At 40.5% G+C, this 21654-nt stretch overlaps 1 protein-coding gene across 1 annotated transcript in view; it reads right to left on the reverse strand.

The window, feature by feature from the left end:
- Positions 1-21654, reverse strand: part of Dgki (diacylglycerol kinase iota) — a 423036-nt gene that overhangs the window by 223484 nt on the left and 177898 nt on the right. The window contains 3 exon segments of the mRNA XM_042677203.1: positions 9179-9244; positions 19021-19077; positions 21000-21074. Of these exon segments, the coding sequence (XP_042533137.1) occupies positions 9179-9244; positions 19021-19077; positions 21000-21074 (198 nt within the window).

The raw sequence follows: 21654 nt of genomic DNA on the forward strand, positions 1-21654 counted from the left end.
GATTATGGATTTAGGTTATGATGTAGCAGAGACGTAAATAGAACCGCCTCAGTGGCTTCATGGTCCCTGCTTCCAAAAACCACCTGCTAGGGAGAAATTTTGTCCAGATTCTGAAATGCAGCAAAAAGAAAGAAAGAAAGAAACCGATTCCTAATCACCCATGTTTAAACGCTGGCCCAAATCTGCCATTATGGTACCAACAGATGGCCTGACTAGATTTCAAACGACTCTACGATTTTTAAGGGCTATTTTGTTCAGCCCCATCAAAGAAGAAAACAAGGATGGCAGGCCAGATGCTTTGGAGCCAACTGACTTCAGAATTTAAAATATCAAGAACATCAAGGGAAAGGTCACTCTTTGGGGTCTATGATTTCCCCCCGCCCCTCTCTTTTGTCCCCAATTGAGCCTTTGGAATACAGTTTAAACAAGATTTATTCAGAACAGCTAAAATTCTGTTGCCTTTCTTTCTTTCTTCTGCAATGTAGGGCATATACCAACGGGCACACAGCCTTGGCTGAAACCAGATTTTTTTTTAAAAAAAAATAGCTTTATAAATAATGTTATGAAACCATTTTATTGTTTCTGTATTTAGCTGAGGTTTGAGGTGAAGGTATCTCTTGACTCTAGGCTGTTCCCTGTTTGATTTGATTTCATCCAACACAAGAGTGAATATTTTGTTCTACCCTCCAAACAACTCAATAAACTTCTCCAATATCCTCTAGCTTATATCCAAGGCTCATAAAGTGTTAGGACCAAACCCAAATAATAACTTCCCTCCATTAATACTTATCTTACAAAGAGAGAACTTCAAGCATTTTCTTTTTGCTCAAACATTCTCTCTGGCTTTGTAATACATGGGTAAAATATTCATGCTCTTATACATTTTGTATTTCATCTCTAAGGTGTTTTCATCAGTTGACATGCAAAGACTTCAATTTTAGAGTAACAGTTATACTACCTTCAAATGTATGGCACAGGATATAAATGACACAGTGATTTGATACTCACTAATGTAAAAGAAAGCTTTCCCACTTTGAGCAGGGTTTTGCTAGGTCTCAAAGTGGTGGGGTTTGTTTCAATGTAAACATCTCCAGATAGGTGAAGGTGGCAAGCCAAAGTTACAAAAGCGCACACCTTCACCAAACTAACTGAGTACTATTTTCTGACCAATAAAAGAAAATAGTACCAGGCTTTGGTGGCTCATGCCTGTAATCCTAGCTATTCAGGAGGCTGAGATCAGAGAGTCACGGCTCCAAGTTAGCCCAGGCAGGAGTGTCTGTGAGACTCTTATCTCCAGTTAACCACCAAAAAAGCTGAAACCACTGGGGCTGGGACTCAAGCGGTAGAACACTAGCCTTGAGCAAAAACAGCTCAGGGACAGCACCAGTCCTTGAGTGCAAGATCCAGGACCTGTACCCAGAAAAGGAACAACAACAACAAAAAAGAAACAAAAAAATGGCATTTATGTTAATGGATCCTTCACCAACTTGTGAACATCTTATTCTTTCCCATAGTTCACCCTTCACTCTTTAATGAACAAATCCATCAGCTAACTCCTCTCTAATACATATGAATCATTGTATACCTCAACAAAGTATTCTGTTCACTTTTTCATTGACTCTGCATGCTTTCTTGCTGGATGCCATAAATCCTTGGATATTAGGCTAGTGTAATAACATGACTTTTCCTTAATTTTGTTATAGTGGAAAATGTTAGCATAACATTCTAGTTTTTATAAGAGTAGGTCTATTATATATTCATAATTTGTCTGAACTTCCTTACACTGATTATATTGGTTTTAAGCTTGGATTGTTATAAATATTTAAGACTTCTAAAATATGTATACATGTGATCATCTAAACTGAATTATAATAAACAATGTTTGTATAAACTGAATTATAACAAGTAATGTCTTTGTAAGGACTGAAAGTGAATTAGGTAAATTTAGAGTCTATTAGAATCTTCCTTGAATTCATCTAAGTTCTTTCCTACTGTGTTTATGGCATTAACTAAGGGCTTTACAATTTTCCCATCATTTTGATTGTTCACAAAAATTCTTTTGTGGTATGGAAATGATTGGGTCACCCTGTGGACTCTATAAATTTTCTTGTGTGCCAGTCCTATGGCTTGAACTCAGTGCTTAGCCACTGTCCCTGAGCTTTTTTTGCCCAAGGCTAGCACTCTTACCACTTGAAACACAGTTCTACTTTTGAGTGGTTAACTGGAGGTAAGAACCTTATGGGCTTTCCGGCCTTGGCTGGTTTCAAACTGTATTGCTCATTTTGTATCATTGCTCAGTAGAGTACCACAAGCCCCTCCATTCCAACATTGATGGTAATAACCACATACTCAGCAGATCCAGCCTGCCTCATCATTCCAAGATAATTTCAGCTTTTTCCTTTAATTTACCTGAAGACCCCAGTTTAAACTAGAGATTATAAAAGGAGTCTTCCAAGAGAAAAATGTCCAAAATCAAAGGCACAGAATTTCTGGCCCAAGCTAACTCTGGGGCCACAGGTGTGTCAGACTGTATGGGCCCTGAGTTCAAGACCCAAGACCTGCACCAAGGACCTTTCTATATTTCAGAAGCAGATAAGATTCAGCTCAACCAACTCATATTTTAATGTACATGTTAACTGCTTCTAGCTCTGATATCACATATTCATGGCCACTCTGATTTTAAGACAAAATGCTTTATGTAGATAGTAGTATATGTAATAAGGCTCAGACCATACATAAACTTCTAATTCTGGGACTTAGCATTTTCCTAAAACACCAGAGATGTCTCTCATATGGAAGTATTTTTCTAATAATGCAACTAATTACAATTATGCTATGTTCATCTGTGAAAATTAATCTCCACCCCTGATTGATCTGCAGTTATATATACCCTTACCAATATGAACTGCCAATTTAGGTTGATAATATTCACCAAGGACATTGGTTTGGAGAGAAAGCAAGACTAGTAAAAAACGTTTAAACTTAAACATTACAACCCAGCATAGTATTTCATAGCAATAATCCCACTATGTGAGAGGCAGAGATAAGAGGATCATGGTCTAAAGCCAGTGCCACGTGAAAAGTAAAACCCTTTAAGAGAGAAAAAAGGCAAAAAAGGGACAGATGTATGGTTCAAGTATAGAACACCTGCCTAGCAAGTGTGAGGCCTTGAGTTCTGCCAAAAGTAATGCAAAAAGAAAATTAAAAACTTCAAACCATGACAGCTTACATAACTTATAAACATGCTAAATCTGTAACATTATAAGAAGTAACTAGTTGTCCTCTAGCTTCAACTAATGACCAGAGAAAAACATTCTTCTGCAGGTAGAACCAACTAGGCTTTCTTTCCATGTAAACCTATTATACTAAACAGCTCCCAGATGACTGAGAAAGAAACTTAACAAAATTTGCTCCAATTACTCGGATTGTGACCTTTTGGGATTCATGCATTTATGTCCAAGTGGTAATGCCGTGTACAACATGCCTTAGAGACAGGGAAGTCTGTTGTCTAGAATGGTATTGACTTTCTTTGGGATTTTCATGTATTTCCTCTTCCTGGAGGTGTCTCAAATGACCTCCTAAGGCCTCTTCATCAATGTACCCAACCCTGGGAAAATACACAAGCTGCTAAGAGAGGTATAGGGCTATATCTCAAAAGATCTGGCTGCAGAGCTAAACAAAATCTGAGCAAAATGTCATAGCAGGAGTGGAAAAATAGGGGGAAAGGAGTCTTGAGAGAGCAAGATAAAGTGGTACAAGACTCAACATTGAATAGAGTTTATCAGTATGAAAACACAGTCAATATATAACACCTACATTACATATAATCAAAATTTGACTTTCATATCAGTTATATTTTATATCTTAAAATTGATAAGTTGGTAGCATATAATAATGAATCCTAAAAGATGTCATTAACACTAATATTAATATGGCTTTTAAAACCTGAACCAAGGACTCTGTGGTATATGAAGTAGGCATGTCTTCATTTCTGTGACAGAGAAGGAAACAATCAAAATCTCACAGAAGCAGGCATGCTGGCATTACTGTATTAGTGGACTCATCCATTGACAATGGACTGCAAGAACCATAGGTTGACTATGGCTTTCAAGAGGCCCCAAGGGGGCTTCATTCATAAAGGCAGTAAGTTATATGCTGGTAAGAAGGCTGAGTGCTGAGATACTCAGAGGTGACTTTCTGTACATTAACCTTAATGGTAGGAAATACCTGGTGGACTGAAATGTCTGATAGCAATTGAAATTACAGAATTCTAAAACAATAGGGGCCATAGGGCAGTACTTAACTACTAATGCATAGAACAGACTATAGGGAACTACAGGGGTTTGCTCCACCATAGATTTTTAGCACCTATTCACCTTGTATATCCTATTCATCTTATATAACCTCTTCATCTGACAATAATGAACTTGCAATGGACCACATGATACTCCTTCCATGAGAAACCTCAAACAGTCAAAGAGGAGGATGGTGGCTGTTCTTGGGGCCTTTCTTGGTACTCAGCTAAAGACAGAAAATAAAATCAGGTTTCTGGCAGACATGATGGCAGGAACCTAAAGAAGAACCTGGATTCTAGGCCCTAGTTCTGTTACCTAGAGGGTACTTTCTCCATCTCTCCTGCAGCTAAGCAGAAGATGCCTCACTTATAGCTGGACAAACACACAAACAAGCAAACAACCAAAGCTGCCCAACTAGTGTATGCATCCACACCTGTGAACTTCCAGTTTTCAAGAGAACCTGCAGGCCACATACATCTTCAGAGTAGTAGAGAATGGTTCCCTCCACTGATATGGAAAGTTCGCCCATGAGTCTTCTCAAACGTCAGTATTTCCCATTATTTTAGACCCTGCAGTGCTTTCACCATCCCTATGATAACTCAGCTATACCCCAGGGAATGTTTTAAATCATTCTGGGTTTTCATTATAAAAGCTCTATGGAGGAGACTTTATTTAGATATGTATGTTTTACCTATTGTACATTATTTCGTTTTTTGTTGTTGTTCTTGTCATTTGTAGGACTTGAACTCAGGGCCTGAGCACTATCTCTCAGCTCTTTTGCTCAAATCCAATGTTCTATCACTTTGAGCCACAGCACCACTTCTGGTTTTCTGGAAGTTAACTGGAGATAAGAGTCTCATGGACTTTCCTGCCTAGGCTGCCTTTGAAGTGTGAACCTCAAATCTCAGCTTCCTGAGTACCTAGGATTACAGGTGTGAGCCACCAGCACCTGGTTACACTTAAGTTCACTTTAAATTAGTTTTTAACAATATCCATCAGAATTAAAGAGTAGTTTGACATTTCCCCATTATATATGCTGCATGTAGCTTCACTTAATTAAATGTGAAACTTTTTACAGTTCATGAACAAATAATTCATACTGATGGCTCACATTTGGCAAGGAAACTGAAATGTATCAAAAATGTCTAGCTCCTCAGGAGGCTGAGATTTAAGGATAGCAGTTCAAAGCCAGCCAAGGCAGAAAAATCCATGAGACTCTTATCTCCAATTAACTAATAAAAATGTGTTAACAGAGTATGGCTCAAGTGGTAGAGTGCTGGCCTTGAGTACAAAAGCTCAGGGACAGTACCCAGGCCCTGAGTTCAAGTCCCAGGAATGGGACCAAAAAAGATGTAGAGCAAAGTACACAAGTTATCCCACTAAAGACTGCTTTCAAGATTCAATGATTGAAATTGTTGAATTCTGGGTTTACAAAGGTTAACTGGCTTATAATGTTTGCATATGATGCTACAAGAAGAAATAGATAATACGTTTTTAAGTTGTGGTTTGCCAATGAACTTCCACAACTGCCCTACTATGGGGTTTAGGCGCTTGATTCTCGGAAAGAATGGAGGATCTGATCAGTTATAATTATTACAATGTTCTTCCTGGAGTGAATTTTGGTTGACTAATCTGATGTGGAGAGTGATGAATGTGAATCACAGAGAAGTTTGCAGAGTCAACAAGCACAGACTCTCTCGCCTTGACTGAATGAATGCACGCATTAACCATGAAATGCTACATGGATCTGTCTGCTCCTCCAGTCCATGTATTTTGTCTCTGGCTTTTGTGAATTGCTTCAAGGGTACCTTGAGCTCTGGTTCTCTGGGGCTTAGTCACTATGCATTGAAGAGGAACTGGGAAATTTATTCTATTCCCACAGCTGGTAGCATACCTACCTCAGACTGGCTCAGTCCTGTAGCCCTTGCTGGCTTCTGCCTCTGCAAGCTAGGCTTGCCCACAGTCCCTACTCTGACCAGTCATGGCATCTTCACCATTCCTGTGGCTCCCCTCTCTCCTGCCCACACAGCTGAAATAATCTCTTTCTTTATTAAGCATTCCTCAAATTACGTAAGTGAGCATTTCAGATTTTTTTTCTACCTCAGCTCTAGCTCCTTCACCATACAGGACTGTGAATAACAGGGGTGTAAAATATGCAATGGTCATCAACTTGGCAGCAGGGGTGCTCAGCTAACGTTTAAGGAACTACTCAACTGAACTGTGAGTCCTCTCATGTGGAACCCACACACATTCAAGACTCAAGAGAAAATCACTCTAAATATTTGTTTTATGGCTGAATTACAAAATAGAAACCACAACCACAAGCACTCTTAACTCTAAACACTGCATGAAATTTTCAGCACTTACAAACCACTAGTACACACACACACACACACAATGTAACTTTTACTAAATGGCTGTTTTTTTTAATCTCATCCTTAGTAAGTTGTGGAAAATGTGTTTAGGGGTGTGTGTGTGTGTGTGGAAACACATTTTCCACAACTTACTAAGGATGAGATTAAAAAAAACAGCCATTTAGTAAAAGTTACATTGTGTGTGTGTGTGTGTGTGTGTGTGTGTGTGTATGTAAAGCCAGATGGGATTCAAAAGCCTATGGAAAGGTAAACATGTAGAGGACACTAGTCATGGAAATTGTCTATAGCACCAGTTTGAAGTAATTTTTGGACCACTTAATCTGTAAAAGGAAACAGAACAATTAGCTTTTATCCAGGGAAAAAGGATACAGAACAATTAGCTTTTAGTCCAGGGAAAAAGCTAGCATCCCAGGAAGTACTATTTAATCCAACCAGGATTGATGGCACACAGGTGTGAGAGCATGTCTCTCGGAATTGCTTGAGTCTTAACATGCATGTGTACCTGCACTAGAGTCACACAAGGTGAACCTGACAGTACCCCATGAAGGGTACCTTATGAATTGCTGAAACCTCTTCATTGGTGACTACAGTGTGTGCCAGAGGTGATCATTTTAAGGTGGCCTCTGAGAGCAACAGGCAGGAGAGGAGCTGGGACCACAGCATGGCAGGGTACTGCAAGTCCATGCTACCCTTCTAGCTGACTGCATCAGCATAAGATATGGGAGTGCAATATGATACAGGAATACTTGTTTTATTGATTTTTATTTTAATAAAATTCCTCCATCTCAGCCAGCACTGGTAGCTCACATTTGTAATTCTAGCTAGTCAGGAGGCTGAGATCTGAGGATTGCAATTAAAAGCCAGCCTGGGTATGAAAGTCGGTGAGACTCTCAACTCCAATTCTTTACCAAAAAGCCAAAAGTGGAGCTGTGGCACACATGGCAGAATGTCAACTTTGAGCAAAAAAGACTCAGAGACAGTGCCCAGGACCTGAGTTCACACACCCAGGACCAGTGCGTATGCACACACACACACACACACACACACACACACACACACACACACACACACACACACACGGTAAATGAACCCAATGGAAGAAAGTCTAATGACAAGAGAAAACTGACTTCTCACAGTCATGTAAAATGGCTAAAAAAAAATCTTTCCACTCACTCATTCTTTACCTTGTCTTTACCTTAACTCCCTTTTAACCTATCCTGTCTATCTCCTTTACAAGCTAACATGGAACCAACTGAAAGCCCCTGGATTGAACTGGGCAAGGTAATAGAAGCCATAACAGAGAAGCCATGCCCTGGAACCTTCCAGAGAAGAATTTGGTCGCTGATGGCTAGAGTATGATATTTTCTTGCCAGGCACAGGGCAAAACAGCAAAATCAATAGCATGTTTTCCAAATCCCCATCCTCCTCTCACCACGCCTCACACTGCCAGTATTTCTTGACATCCTTCTACTGTCAAAAAAAGAAAAACAACCTGTGCTCCCCATCATGCCCCAGTGCATAGTCCAAAGGAGTCACATGCATAAATAAAGTAATAAATAATTGAGGAGAACCATTTTCTCCTCAATTATCTTGATCTTTGTTAAACCAGAACTTCCTTGTATTGCTGCCGTGAGATATTATTAAAAAGAATCTTTAAAGGGTGAGGTACCTTTCACCAGATTCATCTTCCCAGCAGCTCAGAGCAAACCTGCTGAGCTCGATAATATGTGGCCTGTACAGAACATAGCAGCACAGTCTTAATGCCACTACCCTTACCAAACTTTCCAAGTGTCATTGCATCCCCAAAGAGCATGTAACTAGCCACACTAAGAGACAGAACAGACCCACCATCAATGATAAAACCTCACAGTGTTCCAAGGGGCTGGTGTATTTCTAGGTATTATTTTGTGTTCTAGAGTTTGGCACAGTATTATGTGTCACAACATATATGCTCACAGATGTATCTAAAAGTAGTGCTTTCAATAATCCATTCATTTGTCATTGAACAAATAAGTAGGATAGATCCGTTTTAACAATATAGGGAGACATGCAATCAAAAACCAACAAACAATTCAATTTTACTGCAAAATTCATCCATCCCTCTGAAAAAGTGTGGATTCCTTTTTATTAGGACCCCTGCCACTTGCTGTGAATTCTAGAAACATCTCTTAAGAAAAAGGGACGTTGGCCAGGTGCCAGTGGCTCACATCTGTAATCTGAGCTACTTAGGAGGCTGAGATCTGAGGGTCATGGTTCAAATCCAGACTGGACCGGAAAGTCCTTGAGACTCTTATCTCCACGTAGAAGTGGAGCTATAGCTCAACTGGTAGATCACTAGCCTTGAGACCCTATGCTCAGGGACAGCACCCAGGCCCTGAATTCAACCCCCAAGAAGACCAGCACAAAAAGAAAAGGAGACCTAGAGAAATAAAGCCTTACAGAAAAGAATGAGTATACTGATCATGGAGGTGGGAGATGCCTCCTGGGGCCTGGGGGAAGGGGTCTTACCTTACCACACTGCTTACATTTCCCCTCTTGCCGACGTCGGTGCACCCAGTGGTGACGGACAAAATTCTGTGGGAACACAAAGTTCAATGAGTTTAGTTCTCAAATCTCAATAGTCATGGGTTAATGTTTTGGATCACAGAACGGTAGATACTATTAACCTGAACCTAGACAAGCACAAAATCAAAATATATCGATCTGACTTGCTGAACAATAAAAACAAATGCAGGTTTTTTTTTTAATGAATTTAAATCTTTATCACCAGGGAATCACTCATTCTCCTGGCATTCTACTTCCCAGGCCTTCCTTCTCTGTCCTCCTGTCTCAGGAGTGGTGAGTCGCCACTCCTGATGAGTAGCCACTCCCTACTTTCTTACTACTAAAACCTTGTGTCTTCTTGTGAAAGGACTAAAGAACTTTCACCTGGGTGGTAACTGAGGCAGGAAAAAGAAACAAAGAACCAGGTAGCATGGCTCCTACTACAGGAGGAAGAAATTGGGAGGACTGCTGTTCAATACCAGCACTGACAAAAATAAAAAAAAAAAAAAGATGGAATCTGAGCAATCCAACTGGGCAACTAAGTGAGGGCTTGTGCTCCAGACTTGTGGGTGGCCTAGGCTTGCCTTAGAGCAACTATAAGACCCCATCTGGAAAGTAACTAAAGCAAAAAGGTCTAGGAGCTCAACACAGAGTATCTGCTTAGCCTGACCTAGGACTGTTGAAAGAAGGAAGAAAGAAGAAAGAAGGGAGGGAGAGAGAGGGGTAAGGAGGTAGGGAGGGAGAGAGAGAGAAAGGAAGGAAGGGAGAGAGAGAGAGAGAGAGAGAGAGAGAGAGATCATGAAGGGAGGGAAGGAGGGAAAGAACTCTGTCAAGGCAAAGGAGAGACCCTGAAACAATGATATACAACTGAGTTTAAGAAACCTGTATACATGATAACAACATACAGTATTCTGGCAAGAGGAAACTTAAAGCAATCAATTTTCAGGAAGAAGGAGAATCCCAATTTGGGGCACTGATTGGAAAGAAGTTTTTCAGAAGATAGAATGAAAGAAGAGAAAAGCCAAAGAAAAGAGATATCATAGTAAGACACCTAACCAAGCACTGGTGGCTCATGCTTGTAATCCAAGCTACTCAGCAGGTGGAGATCTGAGGATCATGGTTTGAAGCCAGCCAGGGCAGAAAGGCCATGAGACTCTTATCTCCAATGAAGCAACAAAAATGCCAGAAGTGGATCTGTGACTTTAGCAATAGAGTGCAATCCTTGAGCACAAAAAAACACAGGGATAGTGCTCAGGCCCTGAGTTCAAGCTCCAGGACAAGCCTTAAACCGACAGACAGACAGACAGAGACAGACAGACAGACAGACAAAGACCCTGATATGAAAGCACATTGGCAATAATACTGAGTTTAACACAGGGGAAAAGGAAGTAGATTAGCTTTCATGTTCTAATCCTGTTTTGGACAGTAAGAAACACAAACAAACACACCTGAGGCAAAGCAGCCCATCTCCTTTAACTCAGAATCCACACAAGAGAAAGCCACATCTTCAGGACTAATGATGCTGGCATAGGCTTAGACTAGCAAGCCAACTGCAGGATTGAGCCACAATGCATAGCTTCCCTTCAAGACCCTTTAATATATACTCAGTCACACTATATTTACTACATACATGGCAGGAACTATTCTCAGTATATACAGACAAAACAACGCCAATAAATGCTGAGAAAAGAAAAAAAAAAAAAGTTCTATCAAGGTGTGAACTTCAGGGTGACAGGAATACCTGCAACAATCATTAGCATTATTAGTGCTGAGATGCCACTCTATTTCTCTAAATAACGTCAAATCAATTTCAACTAAAACTACACAAAGACCCTGAAGAGATAACAGTCTTTTAACAATAGTAAGATACAAAGAAGCCTAATGGTTCTGCAAATTAGTCTAATTTTCATTTTTCTCTTCCCACTGCCACCATTTAATAAAACAAAGGTACAATTTCATATTATTCTCAGAGAGGGAAAAAAAGTGAAAATAATAACTAACCCTGACTGAGTTCTGTCTCTATCCCAGGAGCTCTTAAAAATACTTTATATGCAATGACTCTGTTCATCTTCGTGAGAATTTTAGTGTTCCAGTGAGGTCTCAGGAAGGGTGAAACTACTGTAATATTTCTTTTTCTGTTGGTCAGTTGTGGGCTCCGGCCCGTCCCAGCCCCTCTGCCCCCTCCCCAGCTCCACACCTGCCTCCATGCTGGACTCCGTTGACTTTCTCATCAGGAAGCAAGTAGAATGTAAATTTCTGATTAGCAGGTCTCCAGATGCTGTAGCAATGAGATCTCTTGAAACCAAATCCTGTTGCCTGGGCAATGCCTTCATTCCCCCCAAGAGCCTGAGAAGACCTAGGCTTGGCTCAGCCGGTGAGGCCTATCTGTGAGTGTTTCCACAGCCACATGGACACTCCTGAGTCCTGAAGCTGGTGGTGACTTTCCAGACAGTGAGAGCAATTCCAAGAATCCAACAGCATCAGTGCACTTCACTCACTGATGCAAAACCCTCTGATTAAGGAGAAAGCTTGTTTGCTCCACCTCTTTGCCTTGTAGGTGAGCCTCCTCTTCTAGTTCTAATCAGAGACAGATTAGCTCTGCAGATCTGCTTAAGAATAAGAGCTGTGCTTGTATGTTCTTCCCCCATGGTATAACCCCTGTTTTCACTGTATTTGATGTTGGTGCCCTGCATCTTGTATATACATTTTTCTAATTTGGGGAGGGGAAGGGAAATAACAAAATGCTGAAATAAGGATATAGGATGACCCATTGTAGCAGCAAGATGTACAAGACACTATGTTGAAAATGAACTTTACAACTTCGGTGGAGGTGTGGGGGAAGGAAGAGTTGGAGAAGTAGGGAGGGAAGGAAGGGATGATAGGGGAAAAACAAAGGAGGAGGTAAAAATACTTGATAGGAAATGGACTCATTACCCTACTCATGTAATTGTAAACCCTCTGTACAGTATCTTTATAATAAAAACATATTTAAAAAAGAATAAGAGCTGGGGAAGGATGTGGGAAAAAGGAGAATGAAGATGTATAAGGTTGAAGCAGTTTTTTTGCATATATGAAATAAAAAGTGAAACCTAAGAAAAAGAAGAAGAAGGAGGAGGAGGAGGAAGAGGAGGAGGAAGAGGAGGAGCTGGGGAAGACTAGGACCAACTTCCACAGGGCACACCAATAAATAACTTCAATGACAGTCTGGGTTGGAAGTATTGAATCCATAAAAATGTCAGCCAGCAATTAAAAGAGAGAGAAAAGATTAGTATAATTGCCATTCATTTTGCAAAAATGGAGGACAAATGAGCCCTATCACGGAAGTTAAGAGAAATTCTGTACCTATTGAGATTATAAATCACCCAGCGACTATTAATTTAAGAAGGGAAGTGTTTCAAGAATTGCATGCAATTACCTATGAGAAATCATGGCTGATTCACAGGCTCACGTAGCTACTGACAGGTCTATTTAAAAGATTAAACCAACAATTCCTACAGCTCAACAATGGAAAAATTAGACTGACTTGATCATTTGTACTGCAATATACATCATTTGCTAAGCCAATTTATAAGACTATGAAATTTAGTGTGTTCAAAAGGAAATACTCAACTTGTGTGTGTGTGTGTGCGCTAGAACTTGAATTCAGGGACTGAGCTCTGTACCTGAACTTTTTTGTTCAAGGCTAGTGCTCTACCTTTTGAGCCACAACTCCACTTCTGGATTTTTGATGGTTAAATAAGAGATAAGTGTCTCACAGACTTTCCTATCTGGGCTGGTTTCAAACCACAATCCTCATATCTCAGCCTCCTGAGTAGCTAGGATGACAAGCATGAGAACAGTGTTCAGCAATTAAAACATTCTTTTTTTTAAGTTAATACATAATGACTCTACCAGTAATTACTCATCTTTAATATTATTCTTTCTAGAAAATAAGGAAATCAAGGAAGCTACAAGTAGTTTGCACAAAAATCACTATTATATAAAACTCAATAATGGCCTCCATACTCTGGTTTCTCTTCATATCATATAATTTTTCACCGTTTACTAAATAATTACCTCCAATGTATGCCTCTATGATGAGAAATATCAAACATTCTGTCAGAGTTCCTTTTAGGCTTACAGTGAATTTGTTCTACTACTGCTGCTTAAACAGATTTGGAGCAAAGTAAACACTCAATAAATGTTGAATTAAATGAAATTCTAAGCCTTACTTCTTCTGATAATTAAACCATGTGGTTATCGCCATTTGGGAGTGTTGGAGTCATAACTTGCCTTTAACAATACAGAAAAGGGACCATGACCATCCCTGCGATTTCCTATCCCTTATTTCCCAAATTCCTTATATTTCCACACCCTTTTCTCTTGCTCATGATTTATATCTTCTAAACTATTGGGCTGAAATTTGATTTTTCATACTTTTCCTCCCCTTTGGTGATTACTCATATCTTTTAAATCATGGGACTGAAATTAGATGTTTTCGCACAATGTTCTTTGATGATTATTCTTAGCTTCTAAGTTGCTGAACTGAATGCTAGATGAAAGAGCCTTACATTGAAATATGAATTCTGCTGTGCTGTTGTTCAGACAGCAAAGCAATGCTTCAAATGCCATCACATCTTTTTATTGCTCATCAATAATTTCTAAATTATTCATATACTATTTTCAAGTACCGGGTAAGGAAAAAGCAGTTACTTGTGGGTGTTAAAATATCAGTGACACATTATTTCAGTATTGTTAGCAGAAATATATAACACAATTGCTCAGCTTATTTTCAAACATCCAGTTCAATTAAAAATATCATTCAAAGAATGCTAGAAATCACAGGCCAAACCATAAGCTTATGACTAAGAAAACTGAATACCAGAATCAACTTAACACAAAAACAGTTTAACCTGTCTTATGGTAGGATCAATGACCAATAATCCATACCTTGAGGGACCTAACAAACTCACAGAAAAGAAACAGAGGTGGGATTTGAAGCTAAAGTTAAACTAATCTAAGGTGAATATTCTTCCATTCATATTGAATAACTGACTTAATGTCTCTGAATTAAGAAAACCAAGTGAGTCAGTCATTCTAAGTTTCCCTTCAAAATGTCCATTTAGTTCTTAGGCATTTTAAGAAAAGTAGGCCTATTTATAAATGCACCCAGGTAACAAAAACTCATTGATCAAAACCTCTGAACTTGCAAAATTTGTTTGGGACAAATTCCATAAGCAATCCTTCAGAATGTATATAACCAGAAGAGGGAAACATTCTTAGACAAGCCAATAGTAATATGAATAAATAATTATGATATAAAAAGCAATCTGGCCAGGTACCAGTGGCTCACATCTGTAATCCTAGCTACTCAGGAGGCTGAGATCTGAGGATCATAGTTCAAAGCCAGCTGAGGTAGGAAAGTCCATAAGAGTCTTATCCCCAATTAAGCAGCTGAATTGCTCCGCAACTGACTGATGTTGGTAACCATCCTTCCCCATCAAATTCACTAGTTGAATGTGATGGCATTAAGAGATAGGACTTTGGGGGAGGTCCCTAGGCCCTTACAGAAGGGGTGGGGCCCTTATAGAAGGGACCCCAGAGAAACCCTGTGTTCACTTTGCTCCATGTGCAGATACAACAAGAGACAATAATAGGGAAACTGGAAGAGAATTTTCACCAGCACCAGTCAATTCTGGAACCCTGATTTTGGAATTCCTAGGTTCAACAACTGAGAAAAACAAAGTATTCTGGGGAAGTATTTTGTTATAGCAGCATGAACCTGCTAAACCAATCTGAGAGATGATATTTTAGCTGCAGCCTAAGATTTGACAAGTCCTGTGGTTACCACTATTTAGGAAAAGGAGGATCATCTGTTGATCTTCAACGTGGCAATGAAATACTCAATATCCACAGGTGAGAAATGTTTTGTGATGGGCGCAGTTTTTATGTAGGGTGGATAGAGCTGAGCTAGGTAGTGAGGGCCAGATTGTACTGGTCTTTTATGCTGAAAGGGGGGCACAGAGATCCTTGGAGAGTTTTAAGCTGGAGAATGGCATGATGTCATTTTCATTTCAGAACTTCAGTCAAACCACAGGCAGACCGGAGGGAGAGATGGAAACATCACAAGAAGGAACACAGGGGTCAAAGGGGAGAAATTACAGTATCTTAGTTTAAGCTGCTAACCAGAGCAAGGCCAATAAGTGGATGGATTGGAAATGTAGACTTGACAAATTAATTCGAGATGGAGAATGTACGAGTGCATGAGTCACTAGAACTTTCCCCCACTTATCCCGATTGAGAGGCTCAATTTTCTGAGGTTCAAAAGAACTGAAGAAAAAAAACAACCATTTTTATAGTAATGGGAAATGAAGACTTCATTTTTGACATATTATATATGTCGATAAATATATGATGCGTGAACGTGTGAAAGGAACTCCAAAAAGTGGTGACTGAAAATTAAAGTCAAGAGTTGTAGTGCCAGAGTGGTAGAGCACCGAGGTAGGTAGGGTCCGGAGAGCCGGGAGGAGGGCTTAGTGAAAGGGATGAGGAAATCGAGTCAAAGAAGAAAGAGAGCACACCATGTCAAGAAAAATGGAATCTGTAATGCTTTGAATATCTCTGAAAATCCAAATAAGGACAAGAACAGAAAACATCGCAATGGGTTTGCTATGAAGGAGCTTACCAGCAACACTGAAAGAAGCAATTTCAGCCAATGGATACAGCAGAAACCGGAAGAGGTTAAAATGATTAGAAATGACATGCTAAAAAATAATCTAGCTAAACAGATCACATTTTCTGGAAGCTTGGTATTGAGCACAACACTGAGAATCAGGGCAACACTATTAGAAACTATTAGAACATGTTTATGCAGAAGGAATGATCTAGACATGGTGCTGGAAGGGAGTATTAAAATGTGGAAAGAGCCAGGCTCATGCTATAATCCTAGCTACTTAGAAGACTGAGATCTGAGGATTGTGGTTCGAAGCCAGCCTGGGCAGGAAAGTCCATGAGACTCTTACCTCCACTTAACCCCTAGAAAACTGGAAGTGGAGCCATGTCTCAAAGTAGTATAGTGCTAGCCTTCAGCAAAAAAGCTCAGGGACAGCACCTTGGCCTGGGGTTCAAGTTCCATAACTGACAAAAATAAATGTTAAAAAAAATGGGGAAAGAAAAGAAACACTGCATCTTTGAGACACAGACAAAGAAAAAGGTGTCGAACACACTCACAGAAGCTTCACTTTCAGGATGTAGCACAGCTAGAGAAAACAAAGCAAAACAAAAACAAAACACTTGCATTAGAAAAATTGCATATACAAGCCTGGTGCTGGTGGTTCACACCCGTAATCCTAGCTACTCAGGAGGCTGAGACCTGAAGATCACAGTTCAAAGCCAGCCTGAGCAGGAAAGCCTGTGAGACTCTTTTCTCCAATTAACCACTCAAATGCCCAAGTGGCACTGTGGCTCAAGTAGTAAAGCACTAGCCTTGAGCTGAAGAGCTCAGGGACAGCACCCAGGCCCAGAGTTCAAGCCCTACGACTGACAAAATAAAAAAAAGGGAAAATTTGCATATATAATTTTCCATCTGTTGTCTATCTGTCTATCTAATATTTTTCTTTTTTCCTTTCTTTTCTTTCCAGAGAGAGAGGGAGGAGGGGAGAGAAGGGGGGAGGCAGGAGGGAAGGAGGAAGGGAAGAAAGGGAGAAGGAAGGAAGAGAAGAAATATGGACTGAAAGAACGTAAGCATCTCTTCACTGGAAATTCAATCGCTCCACTTGACAACACAAAACTGTCCTCTCTAGTCTACGTGTCCTTCATCTGAGTAGTGAGTGAGCAATCCTCCGGTCAACGTCGCAGGGTCCTCTGGGTAGCACGCAGGTACTCATAAGACTCTTCTCCCTCTCACACTTACAATGCCGTATTCTTTCCCACACTCCCCTCACCTTATCGGACAAACCACGGGGAAAGAAAACTCGTAAGAGACAAGCATTTTTTTTCCCCTCTCTTTACAGCCTCTACTCATTCTCTTTCCAAGTTTCCTCTATACCCTTGGGTATTCACTCTTCCATAATGGTATCTTGTTTTTCACAATGTCTTTTCTTAGCTCTTTTTCTTTGTTTTTCCTTTTTCTTTTCCTTTTTGTTGGTCGTAGGGCTTGAACTCTGGGCCTAGGTGCTGTCCCTCAGCTCTTCAGCTCAAGGCATCTAACACTTGAGCCACAGCGCCACTTTAGGTTTTCTGAGTGGTTTATTGGAAATAAGAGTCTCACGGATTTTCCTGCCTGGGCTAGCTTTGAACTGCAACCATCAGAACTTAGTCCCCTGAGTAGCTAGAATTATAGGCGTGAGTCTCACATAATGCCCAAACTGGCTTCAAACCCTGTAGTCGGATTCCTCCTGTCTCAACCTCCCAAGGAGCAGGGATTATAGGTGCATACCACCATGCCTGGCCAACCTACACAGTGTCTTATTTACATTGTTTCAAGCATTTGTGGCTTGTGATCTCCATTCCCAGATACCTTTCATTCCTACTGTCCCAACTCACCTATTATATTTTCATCACTATCTACATGGTCTGAGCACTTGTGAATATCTTACCTCTACACATTCTTGCTTCTAAGTTCCTAATTCATTTACACATATAGCTTTCTATTGAGTATCTCCGATTGGTGGCTATAAAAACAACTCAAATCTGATCATTCTACAGCTAAACTCACCACATCCTAAAATCCTTTCCCAACATCCATTTTCCAAAGCTGAAGTTTGGTTTATTCTGGGACATTACTCTCCCCGCTTCTCCCCTCCCCCCATTCACAACCCAAATCCAATAATGACCACAACCTGACAATTTTCTTTCCTTCACACTCCTTTCTTCCTCCCACATTACTATTACTTTAAGTCACTGTTATTTCTTGTCTGGATTCCTAGCAGATCTTCGCAAATTGTCTCCATGCAGGAGCTAAGTGGTATTCTCTACATACTATAGTAGGTGTAATAGACCCTGATCAGAATCCTTGACTGCCCTTTTCCCAGCTCCTGTGATGAGGCTCTGATGGTCTAGTCCTTGTTTATGCCCTAGGAAGTATTTCTCATTTGTGTGTGAATGGGGCCAGCCTCTGTCTAGAAGGCTCTTCCGTATGCCCACCACCTCCCACCTCTGAACCTAGACAACTCCCTGAGGACCGTGTTCAGTACCTGTCTCTTCCAGAAGCACTTTCTTTGACTCCTCCTTCCCTTTGTTATTACTCACTCCTTGGGACTGTGTTTAAAAACTGCACGATCTGGGAAGATTTCCAAGGGGTGAATGTAGAAGTAAAACTGAAACTCATCTCACTGGGAATATACATGAAGCACAGAAAGAACAGTGGCCCAAATGTCATTTATCAGACTTTCTTTTAAGGAGAGAGGACCCCCTAGCCTTGTAATCTTTGGGAGACAGTGAGCAGAGCCTAGAATCCCACAGGGTCAACTCCAACTCCAGCACTGAATAGCCAGTAACTAGGCCCCCTCTGCACAGCTGAGACCCACTCAAAACTGAAAAGAGGAGTTAAAATGCACCAAGGGCAAAGGCAGTCTATTCTGGCCTTACCCTTCCGTTCTATCATGACTCGTCACCCTCTGGTTTATCCAGTAAGGAACTGAGCTTCCCAAACCATTCCGTAATCAGAATAAACTGCGGTGCACACACGCACACACGCACACACACACAGTGAGCACATGTAGAGATCTGTATTCAGGAGAAAACGGATGCGGGGTAGGGGGTTAGGACTGATGATCGCTGAGTCCATGGAAACAGAAGATGGCAGCCGACACAGGCCAAATACTCACTTCTCTTGGTGACCTCGAGCCTCCTTCTCGAAATGTCGGTTTACATCTGAAATTAATCTATTATTTGGAAAAAGAAAAAAATATTTATATATTAGGGATAAGTATCAGATTTGATTGAATTACTTATAAAAAAAGATACTGAGATGCTATAAACACCCCCCCAAACAATAAAGACCATCATCTAATGTATTCTGAGTCTTGTACCATCACATTAAATGATTCACAGAGAGGTCAAGTGAATTTATGCCTTCAATCCATGTTCCCTCATTCTCAGTGATGAAACCAAAGGAACTTTAAGCAATAATGTTATTCTACTACAAACTGAGAAACACACAAAAAAGAATCAAAGAATATATATATATGTTTATATGTGTATCTATACACATATGTGCATACCTACATAGAGATGTATGTATATGTAGATAGACACACAGATAGATAGATAGCAGGTGAAACCATCCAGTTGGGTTTGAGATTTTTTAAAAGAAGAATACACAAATGAGTGACATTGTAAATGTTCTGATGACTATTCAAACACACACACAAATTAATCGATGCAAAAAGATTCAGTACTGCCTTTCTTCTACTTGATACATTTATATTTTCTTCAGCTGTTGGACAAGTCATAGGAATATAGGAATGAAGGGAGTAAATAAGTTAATAAGGATTGTGAAGGAAAAGAAACAGTAAGACAAAAGTGACAAGCTATCAGTTGTTAACAACTAGTAGTAATGTCCTCTTTTCACTGCACCTGCACACAGAGCCTCAAAGACAGAGACAATGTTCAAGGAGCCACACACAGAAATAGAGTGAGAAGGCCGAAAGAGAACAACAAACAATTCTCTTTTTTTGGGGGGGGAGGTCCGGTCGTGGGGCCTGAACTCTGGGCCTGGGCGCTGTCCCTCAGCTCTTCAGCTCAAGGCTAGTGCTCTACCACTTGAGCCACAGCGCCACTTCCAGCTTTTTTTTTTCTTTTTGCTTATGTGGTGCTGAGGAATCAAACCCAGGGCCTCAGGCATGCAAGGCAAGCGCTCTACCACTGAGCCACCTTCCCAGCCCCCAGGAAATAATTCTTACTGGGCTTTCCTACTCCCAACAGACTATGCAGAAGCCACTTCTGGAATGAAGACTCCCAGGTGTGTGTCACCTAGCACGATCACCACCCACGAAGCCCAAAGGAGAGACTGTGGTTGGCTTCAGGCTCAGCTGTCTATGCTGATGCTTTAGAAGTGACCTCATAAAATGACAAGCATAAGATATCGTGGCAATTGTTTTCTTAAAGCAATCATCGTGTGGAAGAGAAGAGAAGGTAGAGGAAGAAAATTAGAGCATATTAGGCTTTTCCTTTTAATTGTATCATTCTTTTCATCTGGGAGTCAACACAACATGCTTCCAAGACATCACATTTCAGCAGACTGAATGGCCCTTAGATATTTTGTTTTGCTAATTAACCTTGTATGTTTTACTCTTTTTCTGTCATGTTTTTATTGGTTTATTGTTCTGTTTTTACTGTACAAATAGTCTTTATTGTAAATGAAGGAAGGAAATGTGTTTCACTCGCTCCTGAGGTGGCATCTTCAGACTAAGTTGTGGTTCTTCAAAAGCCAGTTGTTTTGTTTTTGTTTTTTTTTTTGTCGTTCATGGGGCTTGAACTCTGGACCTGGGCCTTGTCCCTCAGCTCTTCAGCTCAAGGCTAGAGCTCTACCATTTGAGCCACTGCGCCACTTCCGGTTTTCTGAATGGTTTGTTGGAGATAAGAGTCTCATGGACTTTCCTGCCCGGGCTGGTTTTGAACCGTGATCCTCAGATCTCAGCCTCCTGAGTAGCTAGGATTACAGGCATGAGCCACCAGCGCCTAGCTTTGATTTTTGTTTTTTTAAGTATTGTTTTCACATAGTTGGAAAGAGAAATTGGCACCTGGGCGCTGGAGACAAAACATTTGCAATGCAACAAAATGGCAGCAGGTGGTGCTCTCTTACCTTTTCTAGCTGCTCAATGCAGGCGGTGTGGACCACAATTTTACAGACTGCACACTTCCTCCTGAGAGCCGATTTCTACAACATTCAAGCATTCAAGTCAGAATACAGGAGAGAAACATTAACAGTCTGTCCTCAAGAGTTCCCTGGTGTGAAATAGAGTCTATGTAAATAAAGCAAGATTGCCTTTACTTATTGCGTAGCAAATTTAAAACTTCATCCTAAACATTAAATAACATGCTAACCTTCATCAATCTTGACTCCCTAAAGTTAACTCCACATTCTCATGACTTATAGTGGCCTAGGTCATCTCTTCTAAGTACAATAACAATACTAGATGCTCTGTATTGAGCATATAAGCCAGGCTCTTTATTCTGTCATAGTAATTCTAAACTCTATGCCCTAGCAATATAAGCATTATTCTTCTCATTCTCAACCTTATTTTTTTTTCTTTTGTGACAGTCCTAGGGCCTAGCACTTGGTGCCTAAGCACTGTCCCTGAGCTTTCTGGCTCAAGGCTAGCACTCTACCACTTGAGCCACACCTCCACTTTCAGTTTTATAGCAAGGTAAGAGCATAGACATTCCTCTTCAGCTTGGCTTTGAACCACTATCCTCAGATCTCAGCCTCCTGAGTAGCTAGGATTACAAGCGTGAGT

The sequence above is a fragment of the Dipodomys spectabilis genome, unplaced genomic scaffold (assembly GCF_019054845.1).
Source record: "Dipodomys spectabilis isolate Male_0828 unplaced genomic scaffold, ASM1905484v1 ptg000034l, whole genome shotgun sequence".
NCBI lineage: Eukaryota > Metazoa > Chordata > Mammalia > Rodentia > Heteromyidae > Dipodomys > Dipodomys spectabilis.